Here is a 25,265-nt window from a genome sequence, read left to right as displayed (position 1 = left end):
TCACACATTGTTAAACGTGGGAAGACAGGATCCAATTTACATGAGGACAAGATTCCTTTGCTTCTTTAGGTCATTTATTTGTCTTTCCTGTTTAGAAGATTATTTAAAATTGCTTATTAGAGAACCATTGTCTAAATGGAAAGTGACTCTAAATGAAGAAGTCTCAGATCAAGGCCTCTTTTTTCTAAAGACTCACTCAGAAGGAAGTGAGTACGAGGTGAACTGTACTAACTCAAGGGACCACAGAGATGAAACTTGAAGGAGGAAGCAACACACCATCAATGTATCGCATGGAGCACGCTGGTGTCATGTGAATAGATATGACAAAAACAGCTCTCCTTAAATTGTTTGTGGCAATAGTGATCACGTTCATTTTAATTTTGCCAGAACACTTCAAGACACCAAAAGGTGAGTGTATAATTGTACTTTAGCTCTTCTTTCTTAATTTGAAAAATTGTCAGTTAATGGTCACAAAAAAAAAAGATCCTTTCTGACACATGCTTCATGGGCTGTGTCTGAAAAACTAGTAAAACAAAAGGAAATTGTAATTTTAGTTGACTGTTATATAACACAGTAAATTCTTAGTACTTAACTCTTGTAGCATATATACAAATAAAAGGAAACACTTCATAAAAATGAAATGTAACATTTAAAATCTGTAGTCTAGATTTCAAACTTTGAGTTTATAATAATTTTCTCACATGATTTCACTCTTTGAAAGTTTCCTTCAAAACAGTTTTAAGCATGCTTTTATATTCTGAACCTATTTAATAGAGAGAGCAACATTTATTATGCTAACATGCTTGAATTCCGTCCATTACAACAATTTTGTGCAAATAATTTACTGCTGCTTTTGGAAAAATAAGAGTATTTAGATATAATGAGATTGGTGCAAATTTAAATAGGAGTGTGTGTGTGTGTGTGTGTGTGTGTGTATTTGTGACTAGAGAAAAATGGAATAAATTAATTCTGTAAAAAACTTCAGAGAACTCTTCCATGATCACTGAAACTTTAGAAAAATAGATGTAAATGTGAACCATGTTAGTAAAAGATTTAAAGACACAGTAATGTAAATGTTTAGAAGTAATTGTGCTCTCTAGCACTTAGTAGGAAAAAAGTGAAAAAAATTTACTGTACTCTATCATTAAATAGAAATCATATGAATTTATTTAAATCAGTGAAAAACTTATATTTGATGATTTGCAGCAATGAATATTTATTGTTGCATATGTGTGATGCTAAGTCATCTGATAAAAATGTTTTTGCTAATTATATTTGATGCCATATTGCAATGATTATTTAATGTTGCATATTAAATGATGCTAAGTAGCCGAATAAAAATATTTTTGCTAAATAAACACTATGACTGCAATTTCGCAAGCGATTGAATTCTTAAAATTTCTTTTTGTTTGCCGCCATAATGTTGTTCAAATTAAGCAATCAGGGCATATATTTTTAATGCTTGATTTCCCTGGGTGAAAATGTGTTACACAGAGAATAGTTAGAGCAAAGAAAATCTATTTTTAAGCTATTGTAGGCTGAGAGTAAACTCATTCAATAGTTATATAAGGTAGATACATATCACCTCCTAGCAATCAGGTTGGATTTAATGAAAACCAGGAAATTAGCTCAAAAAAGATATAATGCCCTATTTGCTAACTATTGGTTAGTGTTTTATGAGAACTAGTGACTCCAAGAGCCTGCTAATACTCCTCTGTTTTTAGATAGATGCACAGTATTTTTAGTTCTTTCTGAGTGTGACACTTGGCCTTCTGGGACAGTGGCAACATAGAGACGTCAAGTGCAGCTCAGAAATTCACAGGGAGGAGCCCCTGAAGGCCTTAGTAGTCCCTTGTTTTGTGGGTAGAAGAAAAGAGCTTTTATAAAATTCACCTTAGCCAAACATCTCTGGCCTAACAGTAATGTGTCAGTAGTTCATCTTGACAATAATTAGCTATCTTTTATTGGGATGTTTCTCTTAATTTCCTCAGCTCCAATGCTGCTCTCCCAAACTGAAAATAATAGTTTCTTCAAATGCTTTGGGGTGATGGAATTATTTGAGAAATTTGTTTCAAAGGATCCCTATTTGGGACCAACAAACAAGAATGTTTGAACACCACTGTTTTTTTCTGATGCCCTTTGGTGGTAGAAGGAATTTTGCAGAGTCACTATAAAAAAAGAGTTGATTATTGGGTAATATGTTTTGCCCATGCAATAGTGTAATAATAATAATAATGCTTTATTTTTTTAAGGTCATGGATCATCAGGAGCATGTTCATGTAGCCTCATTTAATGTAGTCCTATGTTGATTAAAGAGATTTAAATATAATTGCTTGCATTTTTAAATTTTTTTTGTGTGTGTGGGGTGTACCAGGGATTGAACTCAGAGGCACTTGACCACTGAGACATATCCCCAGCCCTGTTTTGTATTTTATTTAGAGACAGGGTCTCACTGAGTTGCTTAGCACCTTGATTTTGCTGAGGCTGGCTTTGAACTTGTGATCCTCCTGTCTCAGTCTCCTGAGCCACTGGGATTACAGGCACATGCCACTGCCCAGCACTAAATTAATTTTAATCACAATATCAGTTGGCCTATAAAATGAATTGAATTGTCAACCAATGTCTTTCACAAATAAAGTATTTGGCAAAATTATTTCAATAATAAACTAAGAGTGTTCTAGAAGTAGGAAAATTAACCTTGACATTCTCCTGTCTAGTCCTACTTTGCCAGTTACTTGTTTCGCTTTCCCTCCTTCATGTAAAATGTTCTATTTGCTTTAATTTCTAAAATAAATAACATAAGATGATTTTTACTTATAAATTATTCACTGATCACCCTGTCTTTAATATGTCAAATGAATTCAAAAGGAATCTTAATGAGGAGTAATGTATTCATGAAGTTTAATAGATTTGATTTCAAAATAATAAATCCTCTGCAGTCCTAAGTTAAAAATAGAGCACCATGTTTGATCATTTTTCATCAAGAATGTATCTGAGTCTTCGAATCATTAGTAGGAATATTCAATTATCATAATTATGCAGTGTACGCTATTTAAGAAGGGGAATTTCTTAAACATTGAGTCTTTTAATAAGTTTGCATTGGGTATGCACTGGCAAGATAATCTCTTTTACAGCAGTATTTTTAACTTTTCCATTAATTTAAAAGGCAGCTAAGATACCACAGTTAATGTAATAGTTTAACACACTTAGATTTCATGGAGATAATGAAATACAGATGGGAATGGATATATTTTGCAATTATAGAAAACATGGAGCTCCCAAATAAAACTTCACCAATATGATTTTATTGGACTTAGTGCTTAAGAGACTTGGTTAACATCTATATAAACCCCAAGGCTCTTTCATTTATTTATTCTTTCACTTATCACAATACTGGCTACCTGTGTTAGGAACGTGGGGTTGCAAAAATGAAAGGTAAGTCTTCCTTCAAGAAGTTTCAGCCAGAGGGAAGACTGGCAGGCAATTAGAGACAGTCCTAAAATTAGAGTCAATACTGATTGGGCTGTAAAAACAGCATTATGGAAACATAAACGCAGCTTTCAGGCTTGTCTTGGGGAGGTTATTCATTTCTATTTCCTTTGGCCAAGGAAAATAACAACTGGCACAATTCCAATGATCACCTAATAGTCCTCCTTACCTGCTTACAGAAGCAAAGATTATTGTTGATTTTTAAGTAAAATATTCTAGTATCAATATCTCAAAAATTCCTAAAACCAGAAATGGTTGGGAATTATACAAATATACTCCCAGTGATTTGTGGTAATGCAGGACAAGAATAGCACAGATGAAAACACCTCAAATCTAATTTTATCTAGCTGTTTTGACTTCTTCACTTACTTTTAAGAGCCAAAACTCATAAACCGTGTTTACTAGCTTTCATATTCCCTTCCATCTCACACTTTCTGATGGAAATGATACATAATGAACAGTAAAACTGAAGAAAACCATGGATAAAGGAAGTTTACTTACAAATTATAGGATAAACCCTGAAGCATAGGGAATATATTCACATTATTTATGTGCATATTATAAAGACCCGTGTTTCAAGGGTTACTACAATTAATTTCCTTAGTGTGTTATTCTTGATCTCAAAATGGGCACTGTATTTTCATTGTATTTGGTTCATAAAAATTGTTATCCCCGCTAAGGTTTGAAGGTTTGAAATAACTACTTTGTGTGTGTGTGTGTGTGTGTGTGTGTGTGAGAGAGAGAGAGTGTTGAGAGCCACAGCCTGAGGGGCCCCAGCAAACTTCCAGCTGCCAGCAAACTTCCAGCTGCCGGCTGATGATTGGCTCACAGCAGCCCCAGCAACATCTAGCTGATTGGCTCCTCTGCGGTGATGCTCATTGGACTGTTTCCCTGCCCTTTCAGACCACGGAGCTGCTCATTGGGGGACTTTTTTGGCTCCGCCCACGTGACCCAGCCAATCGGCCTCAAGAGCAGGAGGATTGTGGGAGGTGGAGAGAAGCTTGTGTGGGAGAGAGAGGCTTGGGGAAAGCCGGTGGTGGCAGTTGAGGCTCTGAGGGTTTTTCCTGAGAGGCTATTTTGTTTGTCGTGTGTGGTTCTAAAAATAAAGTTAGTTTCTTTTGACAAGTGGCTCCTGATTGTGCCCAGCCAGACTGCGGCATTTGGTGGCCCATACGGGGAGCGACTGAGGGTAAGTGAAACTGCTCGCCCCTGAGGGCAGGGCGAGAGGATGGGTAGCCATTTTAAGATTCCTCTTTTATTTTGCTTCACTTTTGTTTTAAGTTGCCTGTCCCTGGAGATGAGTGAGACGGAAGAAAAACCGCTCACATCTGAGGAAAAACTATTTACGTCTGAGGAACAGATAGGGAGAAAGGACGGATGCACATGTCAGGAGGATAGAAAGGCTATAATGACTTTTTGTTGTTCCCTTTTTATTTCATTCTGTCTCGGTTTTGTTTGGCGTCATCTTGTTGGGTTGTATTATAGTAGAAATATGGGATCAGAAATTAGTAAAAAACAAACTGAAAGAGTGTTAAGTAAATTGTTAGAGGAAGGAGGCATCCCAGTAAAATCAAGAGCAGTCAGGGCATACGTTGATACAATACAAAAATGTAGCCCATGGCTTTTTAAGGAGGAGTTGTTGAATATATCACAATGGAACCATCATGGTGAAGATTTAAAAAGAATAGAAAAGAAAAGCCCAGGGACTCTGCCAGTTGGCACATTGCCATTGTGGACATTCGTATCTTGTTTGCTTAGTCCAAAGCCTTCAGTTCAGACAATGGTAGAGGAAGAAGAAGACATAATGATTCAAGTAAAAGAGAAGGTCTCTCAAGTTAGTCAGACAGAGGAAAAGATTCAAGTAAAAGAGAAGGCCTCTCAAGCTAGTCAGACAGAGAAAGAAAGTGTAAAACAGAAAAAGCCATCAGGGGGAAAGTTACAACAGGAGACTGCTACTAACACCTTTCTATCACCAGAGGGTGTAAGTGTCCAACCAACAGCACCACCTCTACAGGAGACTGCTACTAACACCTTTCTATCACCAGAGGGCGTAAGTGTCCAACCAACAGCGCCACCTCCATATGCTGGGAGGCCCCCAACCCCCGCAGTTGATAGTTGGGATCCTGAGACAAGGTCTCAAATATTAACATGCCCTGTATTTGAGGCAGGAGGGCAGCGATTTTACCAAGTTTTAAATTTCAAAACAGTGAAGCAGCTAAAAGAGGCTGTAACAACCTATGGTCCTCAAGCACCCTTCACTGTAAGCTTGGTCGAATCCATTAACAACTTGAACATGACGCCAGCAGATTGGGCTAATATGTGTAAAGCTGTGCTAAATGGAGGACAATACCTGTTATGGAAGGTTGCCAATGAGGAATTTTGCAAGGAGACGGCTAGGCGAAATGCAGCAGCTGGTTATCCTCAGAGAAATCTAGATATGTTGTTAGGAAAGGGACCTTATGAGGATCAGCAGCAACAAATTGCATATGATCCTGGCGTATACGCACAAATTGCTGCAGATGCAATTAAGGCATGGAAGACTTTACAAGGACATGGAGGTTTACAAGGTCAATTATCTAAGGTAATACAAGGAGCTAATGAACCTTATGCTGAATTTGTAGATAGGCTTATTCAAACAGCTACCAGAGTTTTTGGGAATACAGAACAAGCAATGCCATTACTAAAACACCTGGCTTATGAGCAAGCGAATCGTTGGTGCAGAGATATCATTAGACCATGGAAACATGAAGATTTAAACACATATATTAAATTATGTAGAGACATTAATGAACAAGAGCAAGTCGTGGCAGCTGCAGTAAAACAGGCTTTAGATGCCAGAGACATTAATGAACAAGGGCAAATTGTGGCAGCTGCAGTAAAACAGGCTTTAGATGCCAGGCCAAGAACATGCTACAATTGTGAACAAACAGGACATTTTAAAAGGAATTGCCCCATTGGAGGAGGGTTTAACAAAACTAGGTATCAAAGGAGTAGAATACCAGGTATTTGCCCACGATGCCGTAGAGGGAGACATTGGGCTAATGAATGCCGTTCTCAAACCACCATAGAGGGTACTCCATTATCAAAAAACGAACAAGGACCAGGTGTTTATCCACGATATCGTGGAGAAAGGCATTGGGCTCCATTGCCAAAAAATGGACAGGGGGGCCCAATGCTCCGGGGCCCAAAACCACAAATATACGGAGCACTGGAGGAACCCAGCAACCCCATCAGGGTAGTGCCCAGGACACATTGTCCATCAGATCCCTCATCAGACAAACCAGAGGGAGCGCAGGGTTGGACATCTGCGCCTCCGCCAGAGCAGTACTAACTCCAGAGATGGGAGTTCAAATCAGTGACGGGTATGATCCAATTGCAGTGGTACCAACCTAAGACAGAGAGAGAGAGAGAGAGAGAGAGAGAGAGAGAGAGAGAGAGAGAAGGGGAGTCTCACTATGTAGCCTGGGCTGATCTTGAACTCTTGGACTCCAGTGATTTTCTTCACACCTCACTCAGCCTCTTGAATGCCGGAACCGTGGGTGTGTTCCCATGCTCTGCTCACAATTTTAAAAAATTTCCATGTACTATGTACCACGCCAAACATTTGCAAATAGTAACTCACTTTAACTCATTAAATATTTGAACTCAGGGGTACCTCAGGATGTGTGAAGCTCTGGTTCAATCCCCAGCATGCTTGCTCTCTCTCTCTCTCTCTCTCTCTCTCTCTCTCTCTCTCTCTCACACACACACACACACACACACAAAACACATATTAACTTGCTCATGGCAAAGCATCCTTCTCAAGAGAATATTCTGAAAACTTCAGGAAGAAGAAATAAAACTGGATGGATAAATTTACTCCATCATGAGACTTCACTTACTGAAATTTCTGATTTGTTGCAGTTTCAAAACGACTACTAGTGGATATGCTGTGATTATGTATATATCGTAGACAATATGTCCTGGCAAAAAGTGTAATGAAACATGACGGTTTTTATTGTTTCTCAAGAACTGGCCTTATTGACTAACCTATAGGTTGCAATACCAACAACTCCGGAATATTTTCTAACTGCTTGTCTTCCTGTTTTGGAGGGCAAAACTCTCTTAATATATCTTTTTTTTTTTTTAATGGAAAAGATGACTTTCTGTAAAACACGAATGTGGTGACATATCTTTCCCTTACACCTTTCTATTTCTTTTATTGTCTATATTTTATCACCTGTGTAACTTATTAGTTTATTATGTGTTTTTAAACTACATCTCCACTCTTAAAAAAAAAAAAATATATATATATATATATATATATATATATAGTTGTAGGTGGACACAGTACCTTTATTTTATTTTTATGTGATGCTAAGGATCAAACCCAGTGCCTCATGAATGCTAGGCGAGTGCTCTAACATTGAGCCAAAACCCCAGCCCCTATTATGTATTTTTTAATCATCTGACTTCTCCAAAATAGAATAGAAGCTACATGAAAATGAGGCATTTATGTATGTATGTATGTATGTTGTATATATGTATGTATGTTTACTGATGTATTTTAAGCAGTTAAGACAGTGCCCATCATATTAGGGGACACTCAATGATTATATCTGTTGTCTGAGAAAATTTTCTGAGTCATATTATTGAGGAAATTTTAAAAAACCCATCATTGTTGAAGAAAACATTTCTTTTCCGATCCTCACAACATCTTGTGATTTAGGTCCACCAGGTGTTATCCTCATTTTATCTTTTTGAAAGATAAAATATCATCACAATCTTAGAATTCTCAGGTTGTGCAGTCTGTGAAATTTATTTGAGACCATTTTACTTGAAAGATGGGTGTCTCTTTGCTCAGAGTCATTTTCTTTGTTTATGGGTAATTTCATTATGTACATTTTATTTGTCTTGTTTTGTCAAGTAAAATCAGCTGCCTGTTCTTATGTCCAAAACCTTATGTCTTTCAAATACTACTACAATAAATTAAAAGTAATGCAAAGCTTTGCCCTTGTCCCCAGCAAACATTTTTAGTGGTCTTCCCCAAATGTCCTGTGAATCCCTCCATATCCTCTCTAGACTCCATGGCTTCTGATCTGGTTAATATCAAGGATATATCACTCATACACAGCACGATATATATGTATATGATATATACATATATATCATATAGAAAGCTTTCTCAGTATTACCAGAGAGGCTTCAACTGTTGGTTCCCAAATGGAAATACAATCTGAGTTTTTCCTATTGAAATTGACAGTTTTTGAGTTTATGCCAGTTGTTACAGGCAGACTTCTGAACAAGGGAAAACAACCTGTGTAACCAAGGCAGCCAAACATAAGGTGGCTCCTATCCTCACAGCTGATATTTTAGAATTGCTGAATTATACTACAGAATATCCAATAATGATGAAAGATCTTTAGAAACAATTGACTATGTGTTTATTACACTGTAACTTTTAAACTGATACATAATATTTGAACAAATTCACAAGGAAAAAAATTATGGGGTATCATGTGATATTTTGATACTGTATACATTATGTAATGTTTAGATCAGGGTAAACATCTATCTTCTCAAACATTGATCATTTCTTTATGATTACAACATTCAATTCCTTTCTTTTCTTTTGAAATATATAGTACATTATTGTTATCTTATAGTCACCCTTAAGTGCAATAGAACCTGACTTCTTTCTCCCAACTATAACAACAGTACCTGCTGATTGACTTATTTTTTTTAGAAGAAAGAACACAATATGGACCTTTATTTATTTATATGTGGTGCTCAGAATCAAACCCAGTGCCTCACACATGCTAAGCAAGTACTCTGCCACTGAACCCAGATTATTTTTTTAAGAAATTCTTATTTTTAAATATTTTTAGTTGTAGATGGACACAATACCTTTATTTTTTATGTTTTGCAGAGGGTTGAACCCAGTGCCTCATGCTTGCTAGGCAAGGGCTTTACCACTGAGCTATACCCTCAGCCTGACTATATTTTTAAAAAGCATGATTTACATATAATAAAATGGAAAGACCTTAAGTGTTCAGAGTCATGGATTTTGACATTTGTATTTATGGAACTACTACTCCATATAAGATACAGCTTTTCATTAACTCTACAAAGATTCTACTTGCCCTTTCCTGTTAAATAGCCCCTTAGCCCCCAAGGCTACATTCTATCTTATGCCACCATAAGTTTTGTTCCATCTTAAATTTCACATAAATGAACTTGTCAGATAGTATCCATTTTTGATCTGTCTTCTTTAGTATAATGTTTCTGATATTTGTCTTTTTACTGAGTACACCCCTCGTTTCTTCCATTTTATTGCTGAGTAATTTATTATATAAATAGGCCGTATTTATTCATTCATCCACTGAGTTATTTCCAGTTATTAGCTACTATAAATACATTATGATAATGTACTATAAAAACATCATTGTATATGTTATTTGTATGAACCTATGTTTTCATTTTTATTGGTTAGCCAGTGGAATAGCTAGCTGCCTTAGGTAGATTGGATTGCTATAAAAATACTGTATATTGGTTGCTTATTAAAAATAGAAATTTATTTTATACAGTTCTGGAGGGTGGAAGTTCAAGATCAGGGTGTCAGCATGGTTGCCTTCTGGTAAGAATCCTGTTCTAGGGCTGAAGACTGCCACTTCTGCATTCTCATAGGGCAAAGAGAGAAAGACAGAGCGAGAGCGAGAGCGAGAGCTAGAGAAAGAGAAAGAGAGAGAGAGAGAGAGAGAGAGAGAGAGAGAGAGAGAGAGAGACATAGAGTACTAGCTAGCTCTCTGGCCTCTTAGAAGGGCAGTAATCCTGCTCTTTTGGGCACCACCCTCATAACCTAATTATCTTCTTCTTTTTTTTTTTGACCTAATTATCTTCTACAAGCTCCACCTCCAAACACCATCAGATTTGGATTAGGGTTTCAACATATGAATTGGCGTGGGTGGGAGGGGGGTGAGGGGACAGAAGCATTCAGTCATTCAGACACAAGCATTGGATATATTTAATTTTATAAGGTGCTGCCAAATGTTTTTGCGAAGTGATTGTTTTTAGTGGCCAAAATTTTACCTCTAAATTTTCATTGAATATACTGAAGTTCTCCTTAGAATATACTTAGAATATTCTATGAATATACTTAGAATATATATAGTCTGAAATAATCTGTGTTCCTTTAAAAATTCCCCCCAAACTAGTTAACAGATGAGTAGCATAGGTGTTGAGAAGATAAGACTTGGCCTAGGGTAGTTTCTTTTCTTTTCCCAGTACTGGGGATTGAACCCAGGATTGCTTTACTATGAGCTACATCCTTACCCCTTTTTATTTTTTTATTTTGAGACAGAGTTTTGCTAAATTACCCAGGCTGGTCTCCATCTCAGGATCTTCCTGCCTTAGCTTCCCCAATAGCTGGAACTATAGGTGTGTGCCACTGTGCCCAGTTGACCTAGGGTAGTTTCTGAAGCTCCTGCTGTCTATCAAAGAATGGAAAAAATGTCTGACTCTGAGAAAATTTGTCTCCATTTTGGCTAAGGATGGAGTAAGGAGAAAGCCTACCTTGAGATGTTTTTAATAAATTGGATATTGAAGGTCATTACCCTGTGAGCTGTTCAAAGTCTAACCTAAGCATTTAATTAATTTCATAATCAATTAATTTAATTGGGACCAATAGTGCCATTAGACACCCAGCAAAGGAAAATCGATAATCCTTTCTGGAGGAGATGTCTTCAAATCAGGCCTTAAATAATTTCCCAAATAAATTCCAAGAAAATTGAGATATTGATTCAAAAATCATAAAACACATAAAGACTCAACAGACAAGAGTCAACAGAAACAACAAATAGCAGAATCAGATTTTTGAAGAATTAAGATATTGGAATTATGAGATATGCCACATAAAATAAATATTTCATTTATTTTGGTTAATAAAAGTGGTATCAAAAAACATGAATAAGAGCAGAAAAATGTAAACAGAGCCTTATCTCTCTCCTTTGATGTTGTCAAAGGAGATAAATTTCAGTCTGGATGGATAAGTTCTGGAGTTCTCTTTTATAGCATGTTGACTACAGTTAATAATAATATATCATATTCTTAAAAATTGCTAAGAGTAAATGTTCTCACTACCAAAAAATGATTAATAAGATGAATATGTTATTAGCTTAATTTAATCATTTCGCAATGTATATATGTGTCAAAACACTATGTTGTATACTGTAAATAGATATAATTTTTACTTGTCAATTAGACCTTAATAAATCTGGGGGGAAAGGGTCTCAAAATCTATAAAGTTTAAAAAGAATCTGTAAAGTTTAAAATAAGTTGCAAGGTACTATGGGAAAATAGCAGCCATCTGTACATATAGATAACGTTAATGGAAAGAACAGAGCTGATTTTTTTCCCCAGCTCTAAAAAAAGAAAAAAAAATGTGAGGAAAATCAGTACCCTGCCTAAAAAAAATTATATGAGTAAGGAATAAGACTTAAAAGTAACCAGGAAGAGGGCTGGGGTTGTGGCTCAGTGGTATTGCATTTGCCTAGCATGTGTGAGGCACTGGGTTTGATTCTCAGCACCACAAACAAATAAATAAAATAAAGGTTCATCAACAACTAAAAAAAATTTTTTTTTTAAAAAAAGTAACCAGGAAGATTTGAAAAAGAATCAACTAGAACTTCTAATTGTGAATACATAATAACATATTAACAATGAAAGGAAAGGGATAAACAAGTTATACACCACTGAACAATTAGTTAAGGAACTGAAATATAGATCTGAAGAAATTACCTAGAACCCAGAAAAAAGAGTCAAAGAAATAAAAAATATGAAACAGGTTAAGAGCCATAGAGAACAAAGGAAGCTAACCAAAGCTGAAATAGGAGAGAAGACAAAGTATAGAGAAAAGGCAATATTTGAAGAGATAATATTAAAAATTTTATAGAATCAATGAAAGACATAAATCTTCAGATTCAGAAAACCAAACATTTTCCAAGCAGAATGAACAAAAAAAATTCTGAAAAACATGAACATAGAGAGATCTTAAAACCACCAGAGATAGAGTCAGGTTGTCTTTAAAGGAACAATGGTTAGAACGACAGCTCACATCTTAAAAGCAACAATGAACATCAGAAGGCAAAGGAATAATGTCTGCAAGTGTAGAGGCAAAATTGTCAATCTGGAATTGGTGAGATGCACATTTTAAAATGAACAAAAACTGAGAAGGTTTACAAGTAGCAGACCCTCAGCAGAGGAACTTTTAAAGAATTAACTCTGGGAGAAAAAAAATGTAACCTCAGAAGGAAAACCAGAGATGCAAGAAAAAATTGGTGGGGATGGGAACTGTAAGAATTATGAGCAGACAACCACAAACTCAGTGGCTTAAAACAACACAAGTTTCCTATCTTATAGACCTGTAGGTTTGAAGTCCAGCAAAGGCATCACTTTTGCTACAATCAGGGTGTCAGTAGGGCTGTATTCCTTTTGGACACTCTGGAAGAGAATCAATTTCCTGGCTGTTTTTCAGCTTCTGGAAGCTGCCTGAATCCCTCAGCTCACCCTCAGAACCAGCATGGTCTGCTGAGTCTTCACACTCTGACACTGATTCTTCTGCTACCCTCTTCCTCATCTGTCATTTCACTGGGTCCGTTCAGGTAATCCAGGAGAATTTCTCTATTTTAGGATCAGTTGATCAGCAATCTTAATTCCATCATCTGTCTTAATTCCCCTTTTGCCATGTTATTCAACATATCCACAGGTTCTAGGAACTAGGAGATGGGCATCTTTGAGAGTCCATTATTCTCCCTGTCAAAACAGAGTAATCAAAAAATGGGAGAAGGTACAAGTAACTAATGTTAGTAATAAAAATGGGATATAGATACAGACATAGCAGAAATAAAAATGTAATAGAATGTTATTAATAATTTATGTCAACAAATATAAAACACAGTCATATATTTCTAGAGAAATACAATTTACCAAAACTTATTTGGGGAGAAATGCAAAGCCCAGGAGTTACACAACAATTAAAGGAACTGAGTCAGTGGCTTAGTCTCTGAAAGAAATGCAAAGTTTGGAAGATTTTACCTGCAGCTCCACTGAACTTTGAAGAAACAGACCAAATATAATTTTATATAAACATTTTCAAAACAGCAAAGAGGGGGGCTATTTTCCAATTTATTTTTTAAGGTTAGTATATCTTGGTATTTGAACTTAACAAAAATGGTATAAAAGAGAAAAATTTACAAACCCATCTCACTTATAAACATAGACACAAAACCTTAAGAATCCAGATGCAGCAATGTAGAAGAATAATCAAATTAGATTTGTTCCTGGAGTTCAATATTTAGTTAGCATTAGAAAATCTAATGATGTAATTTACTACGCTTACAGATTAAAGAACAAAGACCATATAATCATTTTAGAAGTTGTTAAGATAGTATATATTTGTATGCCCTCATAATTAAAATTCTTAGCAAGCCAGGAATAGAAGAAAAACTTCATAAATGGATAAGATATATCTAAAAATGGCTATAGGAAATATCATGGATAAAGCATTATGGGTATTTGTTTTCAAATCAGAAGCAAGAAAAGATATATACTAACATTATTTCTATTCAACATTGCATTGGAGGTCCTAGTCAGTGCAATAAAACAAGTAAAAAAAAATACAACAAAAGAAATATAAGAATTGGAAAATAGGAAATACCACTTCAGGATATGTCTCCAATGACCTTCTTTCTCCCACCAGGCCCCTGACCTACAGTCTCCACTACCTCCCTGTAGTCCATTCAGGTGTCAGTGGGTTACTCCATGATGCTATCAGAGACCTCCTGATCCAATCACTTCCCCAAAGTCCCACCTCTGAACATTGCTGCCCTGGAGGCCACGCCTTCAAAATGTGAGATTTTTTGGAAAAGGGTGCACATTCTAGATCCAAACCAAAACACCTACCTCACACTGTACACAATTCCCAGTAGATGAAGAACTTACATGTAAAAGGCCGAACTTCACAACTTTTAGAAGAACATGTAGGTGAAGTTGTTTTAACCTTAAGGGAAAAAGACTTCTTAAATAAGACACAAAGTATAAATTATAAAGAAAATTGTTGATAAGTTCACTACATTAAAATTAAGACCTTCCTTTAACTTAACGATCATAATAAAGAAGATGAACTAGACAAGGTACAAACTGTGAGGTAATATGCTGATAAAAATTTAAGGAATCCTTCAAAATTTTAAACTTCAATAAAATAGAATTGCATCATGGTTTAGAAGTATATTTCCTGGTTCCTCTATTTTTCTGCTCCATCATTTTTCTTTTTAGTATTAGAAGTTTGTTGCTGAGTGATATTTCTTTATATAGATATGTCAGGACTTATACAGCCACTAGTTGTGGGAAATTTGGATTGTTTCTAGTTCTTGGTTATTATAAATGTAAACAGCTGTCATAAAACATTCATGTATATGTAAAATAGGAGCATTTTAATGTATGGATATATGTTTTTATTTCTCTTGTGTAAATTCCTGGGAGCGGAATTTGGGGACTGCATGGTAAATATATGTCTAACTTATAATGGAAATAAAAACCTGTTTCATTTCCAAAGTAGTTGTGCTATTTTACATCCTCACCAGCAGTGTATAGGAGTTACAGTTCATAACAGTATTATTCATAACAGCAAAAAGTGGAAATAAACTTTCACTGTCTGAAGGATGAAGAAATAAATTGTGGTACATTCATTCATAAGAATACGACAAATAAATAACTATAGCTGTATGCATAAACATTACTAAAATATATTAAGTGCAAAAAAAGAGAGAACAAATCACAAGAGAGTATATACAGTATATTCCATATATATTTATTTCTAAATATGCAATACTATAGGGGTGAGGAGGGATAAGGTCCTGAAACTATGTTGGTAATATACTATTTTTGATCTAGGTGACAAGTACATGGCCTTTGTTCATTTTCATTATTCTTTAACTAGCACAATACATTTTTCTTTGTGTATGTGTGTATGTGTATGTATGTGTGTGTGTGTGTGAAAATTTTATAATGAAAGATAGAAAAGAAAATTAAGATTGTTGGTATGTTTTTATTCTTACTATTTGCTTTACTTTAAAAAGAGAAAATAATTAACTTGGGCATTTGTCCTATGTTGTCATGTGTTTTCCTAATTCTATTTAGTATTCGGTATACCTCCTCTGAGAGGTTGCTGTCTTAGCAGTGAAATAATTCTGGAAAGCATTTCTGTCTCAGAGAGAGAATTTAGATGTCTGCCTGCCAGCAATATTAATGGCAGTAGTTAAATTCATAAATCCTTGTTTATGGAGATGAGAATATAGCCCACCTGATAACAAAAATGATTGGGTAGAATTATTTATTTCTTAAAAATATATGAGAGAAGGATGTATCCTCTGTTTATTTCTTTTCCAATTGAATTATTTAAAACTGAGGTTTAAAATCATCACAAAATGACCTGATAGCCAAATATAAAGAATATATAATCAATTCCAGAAAGCTCATTTGGTCAATTATTGGATAAGATGACCACAATATTGACAGTAAAAATGTCTGTATCTCTCTTCTAGGTCATATCATAGCAATATAAATTCAAGAAATTGAAAATTTCATATGATGAAAGTGACAGTGAAGAAAATGGAAAAGTGGCAAGAAATAAGTTTTTTAAATGTATTTTAGTAATATCTAAAAAGCTGTAAATTATAGAGTTCCATCAGATAGCACATTTCCATCTCCTTCCTTTGACATTACTACCAAAGGCAATATTTTTGTTGCGATTACAAATTTGATTGTAAACATATTAGACACAATAAAATTGTATATTTGAATAGAATTTCATCCCCCTTGAAAAAATCCTTATGGCACTCCAAGTATGAAAAAAATTTTTCCTTTTCTTTTTTCTTTCTTTCTTTCCTTTTTTTTTTTTTGGTACTGGAGTGTTTCTACCACTGAGCTATATCCCCAGTCCTTTTTATCTTTTATTTTGAGACAGAGTCTCATTACGTTGCCCAGACTGACCTTAAACTTACATCTTCCTGCCTCATCCTTCTGAATAGCTGGGATTACATGTGTACCACTGCACCTGGTTTCAAGAATGAATTTTTTTAAAAAAAAATATTTATTTTTTTAGTTGTAGTTGGACACAAAGGTATTGTACCTTTTTAAAATTTATTTTTATGTGGTGCTGAGGATCGAACCCAGGGCCTCACACATGCTAGGCTAGCGCTCTACCACTGAGCCACAACCCCAGCCCCTCAAGTATGAATTTTTTTATAGCTGGAAATTATGTGAATTATTAGAAAAACAATTTCAAATATAGAGGGCTAGGACACGAGTATTTATTAAATAATAATAAAATTACTAATAACTAAGCACCTGTGGAATTACTATTAAAGTACAATAAAAACTCTACAATATTTTTCTTTTTCTTTTTGTGGTGCTCGGAATTGAAACCAGGCCCCGGAGCAAGCACTCCCCCACTGAGCTACAGCCTCATTTCTTTTTCCATTTTGAGACAGTCTAAATAAGTTCCCTGGGCTGGCTTCAAACTTGTGATACGCTTTCCTCAGTCTCTTGAGTAGCAAATGCCTCTGTGCCTGGCTCAAACTCCACAAATTCAAAAAATGCCTTAATATCAATAACTAGTTTGATTTTTAAGTTTGAACCAATATGTTTAATTAGAATTAGTCATTTTTAAAAATGAAGTGATTCTTTTATTGTGTTCCATGTAATTTTTTAAAAAATATATTTTTTTAGTTGTTGATGGACCTTTATTTTTTCTATCTATCTATCTATCTATCTATCTATCTATCTATCATGCTGAGAATTGAACCCAGTGCTTCACACCACATTGTTTAGAAATCTTAAAAATAGCTGGGTGTGGTGGTGCACACCTATAATCCCAGCAGCTCGGGAGGCTGAGGCAGGAGGATCTTGAGTTCAAATCCAGCCTCAGAAACTTAGCAAGGCCCTAAGCAATTCAGTGAGACTCTGTCTCTAATAAAATATAAAAAAGGGGTGGGGATATTGCTCAGTGGTTAAGCGTCCCTGGGTTTAATTCCTGGTAACAAAAAAGAAATCTTAAATATATGGTTTGTTCCCTGTGGTTATATAAGAGATGGTAAAGAGTCACATAATGGTGAATTGGCCTTGTCTGTTATTTTCTCATGCTAACAAATGACTGTCAGAGTGGGAATTTCTGAAAGATAGGCTACTTATTCCTTACTTGATCATTACTACTAACTGGGAATTCTCAATTTTTACATTAGTGAGCTTTGATTATTTGTATGAATTAAATCAGGTATCCTATCCTAAATGAAGAATGAATTTTTAACTTTTCTCTCAGATAAGTAGAATCATATATTATTTGAATGCCCAAACTTCAAAATTTCATAGGAAAGAAAGTATTTCTGTTTTCTTTTACAGGAAGAACATTGGAGCTTTCCTGTCTGGAAGAGTGTTTGCAGCCTAATTCCACCTATTCGCTGTCCTCCTTAAATTTTTCTTTTGTGACTTTTCTGCAACCAGTAAGGGAAACTCAGACTATGATGGGAATCTTTCTAAATTCCTCTACTTTCCAAAACTTCACGAAGATTTGCCAAGACATCACAAGTGAATTTAAAATATGCTCCTCATGTTTGGTTTGTGAATCCAAAGGAAACATGGATTCCATTTCTCAGGAACAAACATCAAAAGGTAAACGCAGAGGGGCTGGGAATTTGCTCTGTGCTAGAACAACTGCCTTGTATGCATGAGGCTCTGAGCTCAATCCCCAGTAAGGGGGAGACGAGTAAATACAGAATGGCAGTGAGAATAAAATTCATCAAGTATAAATAGACTTATCCTGCTGAGAAAAGTATTAATAATAGATCCCATTTTAAAATCCAGTGACAGGGGAACACTCGGTGGTGTGGCTCTTGATGAGTGACTTGTAGGGTTTTTTGATATTATTCACTTTTGGTTGACTTATTGAAAACAAAATGTCTGTTCTTAAAATACATCAAAATACCACTGTAGTTCACATACATTTGATGCTTAAAAACAAACAAACATTAAGTTATTCAGCTTGCTGTCTTCCAAGGCAGCACATGATTAAACAATAATTCTAGGTAAACCTGAAATTTCTCATAGTAAAAGCTAATTTTGTTTCTCCAAGGAGTCGTTGAACACTTGGTGCATTTGTCCGTGCTCCTGCCTAACACTTCCGGTCAGTAGGAGTTGTCTCTGGAGGGCAGGGCCTTGCCCTTGTTCACCACCAGACCTCTAGCTTTGAGCTCAATGCCTGACCTAATGTATAGTGGGCCCTCAACAAACATTTGCTGAATGAAACAATGAACAAAGTAGAGAATAACTACGCATTACCTGCAGTACCTAATTGAACCTTGCATTTATTATGAGATCAATCTATATTATTTAGGTACAATGCATCAAACTGGGTAATTGAGAAATTAATTTATTCAAAGTCATAAAATATGCTGATGACTTCGAGCCCAAGCATCAGAATTATTGCTTACAGCTTTTCAGCAAGTTTGCCTCCTGCGTCACTAGATACTGACTTTTTTCTATTCTTTGAGAACAGAGACAAGATTTCTTTGCATCGACTGTAGACAAAGTTCTTGCTCAAATAGTATGTAACCATTCCAAGGTTCCCTGCTGAATCTGTCTGAAAGCAAATTGAGGAAATTCCTCTATGATGATAGAGGTCCAGGAAGTGTTTTAAGGGCTGGTGGCTCACAGATGTTGCTTTTCTTCCTCCCTAACACATGAGAACAATGCCTTGGCAAGGTGTCCCAGCTGTCTTTGCTGCAAAACAAACTACTCCAAACTCAGTGGCTAAAAACAACAGCAATCATGTTATTATATCTTCTCTCTTTCTCTTCCTTCCCCTTCCTTTTTCTTACCTGCCTTCCTTCTTTCTTTTGTGGGTCAAGAATTCCAAGGGGGCCTAGCTGGTCATTTCTGGCTGTTGGAGTTAGATGGAGAGTGTAGCTAAAACAGAGCCAGAACAGGTAGAGGTTGGTAGGCATCTCTCTCTTCTTGGGGTCTCAGAGTTTTTCTCTATGTGACCTTTCCTTATTATTGTTGTGATGAGAACACATAACATTTCTAAACACACAATGTCTTTATAACCACTGAACAGGAACTCTGCGTTTCCCCTCTGCTCTTGCCCCTGATGACCACCACTCTACTCCCTGATCCTAATAGTTTGAGTACTTAGATTTCTCAGATAAGGGGATTCATATGGAATTTGTGCTGCCACTGACTTATTTCATTCACTCAGCATGATGTCTTCCATGTTGTCACAAATAATAGGAATTCTTTTTCTCCTAAGGCTACAAAACACTTGTGTGTGCATGCCATTTTATCTATTTATCTTTCAAGGAACAAATAGGTTGCTTCTATATCTTTGGTATTGTGGACAATGCTGCCATGAATACGGAAGTGTGGGTATCTTTTTGAGATCCTGAATGGATGCTTTTGAAAATCCTAGGCACTGGGATTGCTGAGTCATATGGTAATTCTATATTTAATATTTTGAGAAACTTACATACAGTTTTTCATAGTGACAGGACCAATGTACATTCCCACCAGCATTATACAAGGGCTCCAATTTCTGTACCTTCTTGATAGTACTTGTTATCTTTTGATTTTTGATGATATTCTTATTGACAGATGTGAGGTGATATCTTGTTGTGGTATTGATTTGCATTTCTCTGATGATTAGTGATAACGGAACACTTTCTCAAATACCCATTGGCCATCTGTGTATCTTCTTGGGAGAAATGTCCATTCAATTCTTCTATTATTTTTTAAAATCAGGTTTTTTTTTCTATTATAGCGATAAGAGTTCCCTATATATTTTTGGTATTAACCTTCTATCAGGTGTATGGTTTGCAGATGTTTTCTCTCATTCTGTGGGCTGCTTTTTCACTCTGTTCATTGATTCCTCTCTTGTCTTTCTGCTTGGGCTCTTTGGGGGCTCCTCACAGCAGGGTGGCCTTCAGTTGTTGGACTCATACATAGTGACTCAAAGCTCCAGTGTTGGTGTTCCAAAGAACAATGTGGAGATGGTTTCACTTTCTAGCTTAGTCAAACAATGACATTTCCTCTGCATTGGATAAACTGTAAACAAGTTACAAGCTCTCCCAGTTCAAATGGGGGAAGAAATGAAATTTCTACTAATTTGTGGAGGAGGGGCAAAGTTTTAGGATAACATGTGAGTTATGGATTGAATTGTCTCCCCCAAATTTTATATGTGGAGTTCTAACCCCCAATGTCTCATAATGTGAAATCACTGTAGATGTAACTTTGTTAAGATTAAGTCAACTGTATGGGCCCTAATCTAATTGTGATGTCCTTCTAAAAAGGAGAAATTGGACAAGGAGAAATGCACACAGGGCGATGTTAAGATCAAGCCAGAGGGACTGGGGATGTAGCTCAGAGTGCTTTCCTTGCATGTATAAGGCCCTGGGTTCAATCCCCAGCACCACCACTGAAAAAACAAAACAAAACAAAACAAAACAAAAAACCAAGTTCCTCCTCACAACCCCAAGAAGGAGCCCACCCTGCCCATACCTTGATCTTACACTTGTATTCTCAAGAACTGAGATGTTTGCAATGCTTTGTTACAGCATCATTAGAAAGCATGATGTGGGAAATACTGTGTCCATTCTGGAAAATACCATTTGTTCCACAAGTCTTCAGGGAATGCCTATATCTTCTATGAGATGCTCTAAGCCTACTTCAATCCTACCCCTGAATGGTTTTCACTATCTTAAAAAATGCAATCACTTTAAATATTATTGTCAGGGGCTGGGGATGTGGCTCAAGCGGTAACATGCTTGCCTGGCATGTGCGGGGCGCTGGGTTCTATCCTCAGCACCACATAAAAATAAAATAACGATGTTGTGTCCACCGAAAACTACAAAATAAATTTAAAAAATTATTATTGTCAGTGTAGGTAACTTCTTTCTATTTTCTTTTTTTTTTTAAATTTTTTATTGTAGGTTGTTCAAAACATTACAAATTTCTTGACGTATCATATTCCACACTTTGATTCAAGTGGGTTATGAACTCCCACCTTCACCCCATACACAGATTGCAGAATCACATCAGTTACACATCCATTGATTTACAAATTGCCATACTAGTGTCTGTTGTGCTCCGCTGCCTTTCCCATCCTCCACCCTCCCCCCTCCCCACCTCTCCCCTCCCCTCCCCTCCTCTCTCTCTACCTCCTCCACTGTATAACCCTGAGGGTCTCCTTCCATTACCATGCAATTTCCCTTCTCTCTCCCTTTCCCTCCCACCTCTCATCCCTGTTAAATGTTAATCTTCTTCTCATGCTCTTCGACCCTACTCTGTTCTTAGTTACTCTCCTTATATCAAAGAAGACATTTGGCATTTGTTTTTTAGGGATTGGCTAGCTTCACTTAGCATAATCTGCTCTAATGCCATCCATTTCCCTGTAAATTCTACGGTTTTGTCATTTTTTAATGCAGAGTAATACTCCATTGTGTATAAATGCCACGTTTTTTTTATCCATTCGTCTATTGAAGGGCATCTAGGTTGGTTCCACAGTCTTGCTATTGTGAACTGTGCTGCTATGAACATCGATGTAGCAGTGTCCCTGTAGCATGCTCTTTTTAGGTCTTTAGGGAATAGACCGAGAAGGGGAATAGCTGGGTCAAATGGTGGCTCCATTCCCAGCTTTCCAAGAAATCTCCATACTGCTTTCCAAATTGGCTGCACCAATCTGCAGTCCCACCAGCAATGTACAAGTGTACCCTTTTCCCCACATCCTCGCCAGCACTTGTTGTTGTTTGACTTCCTAATGGCTGCCAATCTTACTGGAGTGAGATGGTATCTTAGGGTGGTTTTGATTTGCATTTCTCTGACAGCTAGAGATGTTGAGCATTTTTTCATGTACTTGTTGATTGACTGTATGTCCTCCTCTGAGAAGTGTCTGTTCAGGTCCTTGGCCCATTTGTTGATTGGGTTGTTTGTTCTCTTATTGTCTAATTTTTTGAGTTCTTTGTATACTCTGGATATTAGGGCTCTATCTGAAGTGTGAGGAGTAAAGATTTGTTCCCAGGGTGTAGGCTCCCTATTTACCTCTCTTATTGTATCTTTTGCTGAGAAAAAACTTTTTAGTTTGAGTAAGTCCCATTTGTTGATTCTAGTTATTAACTTTTGTGCTATGGGTGTCCTATTGAGGAATTTGGAGCCCGACCCCACCGACTGTAGATCGTAGCCAACTTTTTCTTCTATCAGACGGCGCGTCTCTGATTTGATATCAAGCTCCTTGATCCATTTTGAATTCACTTTTGTGCATGGCGAGAGAAAGGGATTCAGTTTCATTTTGTTGCATATGGATTTCCAGTTTTCCCAGCACCATTTGTTGAAGATGCTATCCTTCCTCCATTGCATGCTTTTAGCCCCTTTATCAAATATAAGATAGTTGTAGTTTTGTGGATTGGTTTCTGTGTCCTCTATTCTGTACCATTGGTCCACCCGCCTGTTTTGGTACCTTTCTATTTTCTTATGTAGGAAGGTGATTTTGTTTTGCATTGTGTTTTCCTACTTTGTATGACTATTTTCAAATAATGATTTCTTAATCTCTTTCTAGTTCTTATCATGAGAGGATCAATGGAAATGAAAGAAAATGATTTTTATTCACCTTGTCAACATTTTAACTTCACTGCGACTCCTATAGTTGACTACATGGGGGAATATAACATTACCTGCCATCTAAAAAACCACACTAGAAAATCAATAAGAGTGGAAGAAGATCCAATCAAGGAAAAGTCTACAAATCACACTTGTAGAATTATGGACTATCCTAACAATTGTATTCACATTTCTTTGCACCTAGAAATGGACATAAAAAGTAAAGTTTTTTTTTTCTTTTGGAGGGGGGAGTATTGCTGTGTGTGTGTGTGTGTGTGTGTGTGTGAGAGAGAGAGAGAGAGAGAGAGAGAGAGAGAGAGAGAGACGTTATTGATTGAACCTTGCACACATTGGGCAAAATTACTCTACTGCTGATCTACACCCCAGCCCTATTGTATGTTTATAGTAATTTTTTTCTCTACAGATGTTACCTGTCCCACGAAGATCACTTGGTATATTTTAATTCTATTAGTTTTTATATTTTTTATCATCCTCATTATCTTCAAAATAGTTAAAGGCCACAGGAGAATACAGATGTGGCAGGGTAAGTATTGAGAAATAATTGTATTTTTTAGAGTAATATGTGTAGTGTCAAAGAACTAATCTTGTCAATGGATTTAACTTTCTTTCTGATTCAATTTACCATTTATTGTGTAGCTATTGTGTCTAAGCGGTGATTCTAGATAATCCAAGGTTTACAAGCATAAGGAAGCCATAACATCAACACTCATACATCTTTCTCATACGGGGCAATGAACAGGAGGGCAAGAAAGACTAGGCAAATAGGGAGGAGTTGATGGAACTGGAGATTGAGCAAGGCTTAGGGGAAGTGAGAACAGAGACAGGCAGAGGAACAGGGAGTGGTGACAAAGAATTTCAGACTTAAAGAACTTGAACAGAGCAGCTGTAGGTGAAAAATATGGTCCAGAATCAATCTTTAACAAGCTTGGAGTATCAGCAGATTTTTGGGTGGGACAGAGCTAAAATGAAATCAGGACAGTAGAGATAATGTTAAAAATATTTAACAATTAGTGTGACACCCATCTTTCAAAATGGGTTATAAGCTACTAGGATGTACTACTGGTGTATATCCAGGCATATACTGGCTAAATATCAGGCCTGATGGACAGTTTATTATATGACTGGTTGGTTTCTTAAAGATAATAAAATGTTATTACCATGAGAATAGGCTTTGGGGAGCAGAAGGACTGATATTAGAATCCTGGTTCTACTACATACTAGCTAAGTGACTTTAAGCATGTTATCATATCCAAGCGTGCCTTTCCTCTTTTGTCAAATGAGGACATTTCACCATTACCGGACAGTGCTGGGGTAAGAGCTGAAATAAATAGATTACTTAAAAAGCTGAACACAGGATCTGGTGCATAGCTAGTTCTTAGAAAATGATGGTAACTTTGTGATGGTTGCTTATTTCTAAGACCTATATGTTCTTTACTGGGCAAAGCTGTATTAGTCATTTCCATAGGGTAGCAAGTGGTTGCCTCTAGGTTTGAGGAAGGGTTCTACTAGTTCTTTTGACTACATATTTGTTACAGATATTTTTAAGATTGGTCTCATATCAAGTCTTGTCTCTGATACCTTTGTAAAAATGGCCATTAAAGCAGTAGTTAGTAATATCATCAATACTATATATTCAATTTATTTTATATTATTATTATTATTATTATTATTATTATTTTGGTACTAGGGATTGAACCCAGGGGCACATTACCACTGAGTTCCATCCCCAGTCCTTTTAATTTTTGTTTTGTTATATGCAAGCATATAATGAAAAATGTCATACCAATTATGGCATTAAATATAATTAAATATTAAACATACTTTTGGAATTTTGTACATCATCCATGTACAGAGTAACAAATAATAAAATATTTTGAATGTAAGAGCTGGTGCTTTTCATTAGAGGATGTGACATAATGGTGTTCATGGTGGCAGAGAAGTCACTGGTTTGAGAAAGAACCCAGTTGTATTTGCTAGTGGAACTTAGTAGGAAAAGTTCCGGTGTCTGGTTACCCCAGGCCTTGTTGGGAAAGGCCCTTTCTCCTTGGTAATCCATTAAACCAGCATAGGGAATACAT

The 25,265-nt window shown here is 36.3% G+C and overlaps 1 protein-coding gene across 3 annotated transcripts in view; it reads left to right on the top strand.

Moving 5' to 3' along the window:
- The first annotated feature begins 226 nt into the window (after positions 1 to 226).
- Tmem156 (transmembrane protein 156) overlaps positions 227 to 25,265 on the top strand; it is a 40,059-nt gene continuing 15,020 nt past the window's right edge. For 2 of the 3 annotated variants that reach the window (XM_046449381.2, XM_058580353.1), the window contains exons 1-4: positions 228 to 408; positions 17,923 to 18,192; positions 23,126 to 23,386; positions 23,591 to 23,710. In XM_046449381.2, the coding sequence (XP_046305337.1) occupies positions 321 to 408; positions 17,923 to 18,192; positions 23,126 to 23,386; positions 23,591 to 23,710 (739 nt within the window). In that variant the 5' untranslated portion in view covers positions 228 to 320. Of the gene's footprint in view, positions 409 to 17,922; positions 18,193 to 23,125; positions 23,387 to 23,590; positions 23,711 to 25,265 lie in introns of all 3 variants that reach the window. The other variant, XR_009227057.1, reaches the window with a different exon arrangement.

This window comes from Marmota monax, unplaced genomic scaffold (genome assembly GCF_021218885.2).
Source record: "Marmota monax isolate L192 unplaced genomic scaffold, Marmota_monax_Labrador192_F-V1.1 WCK01_AAM20220418_F8-fsc00025, whole genome shotgun sequence".
NCBI classification, from domain to species: Eukaryota; Metazoa; Chordata; class Mammalia; order Rodentia; family Sciuridae; genus Marmota; species Marmota monax.
Note: the sequence above shows the minus strand (reverse complement) of the source record. Positions and strands in the feature narration are given on the sequence as shown.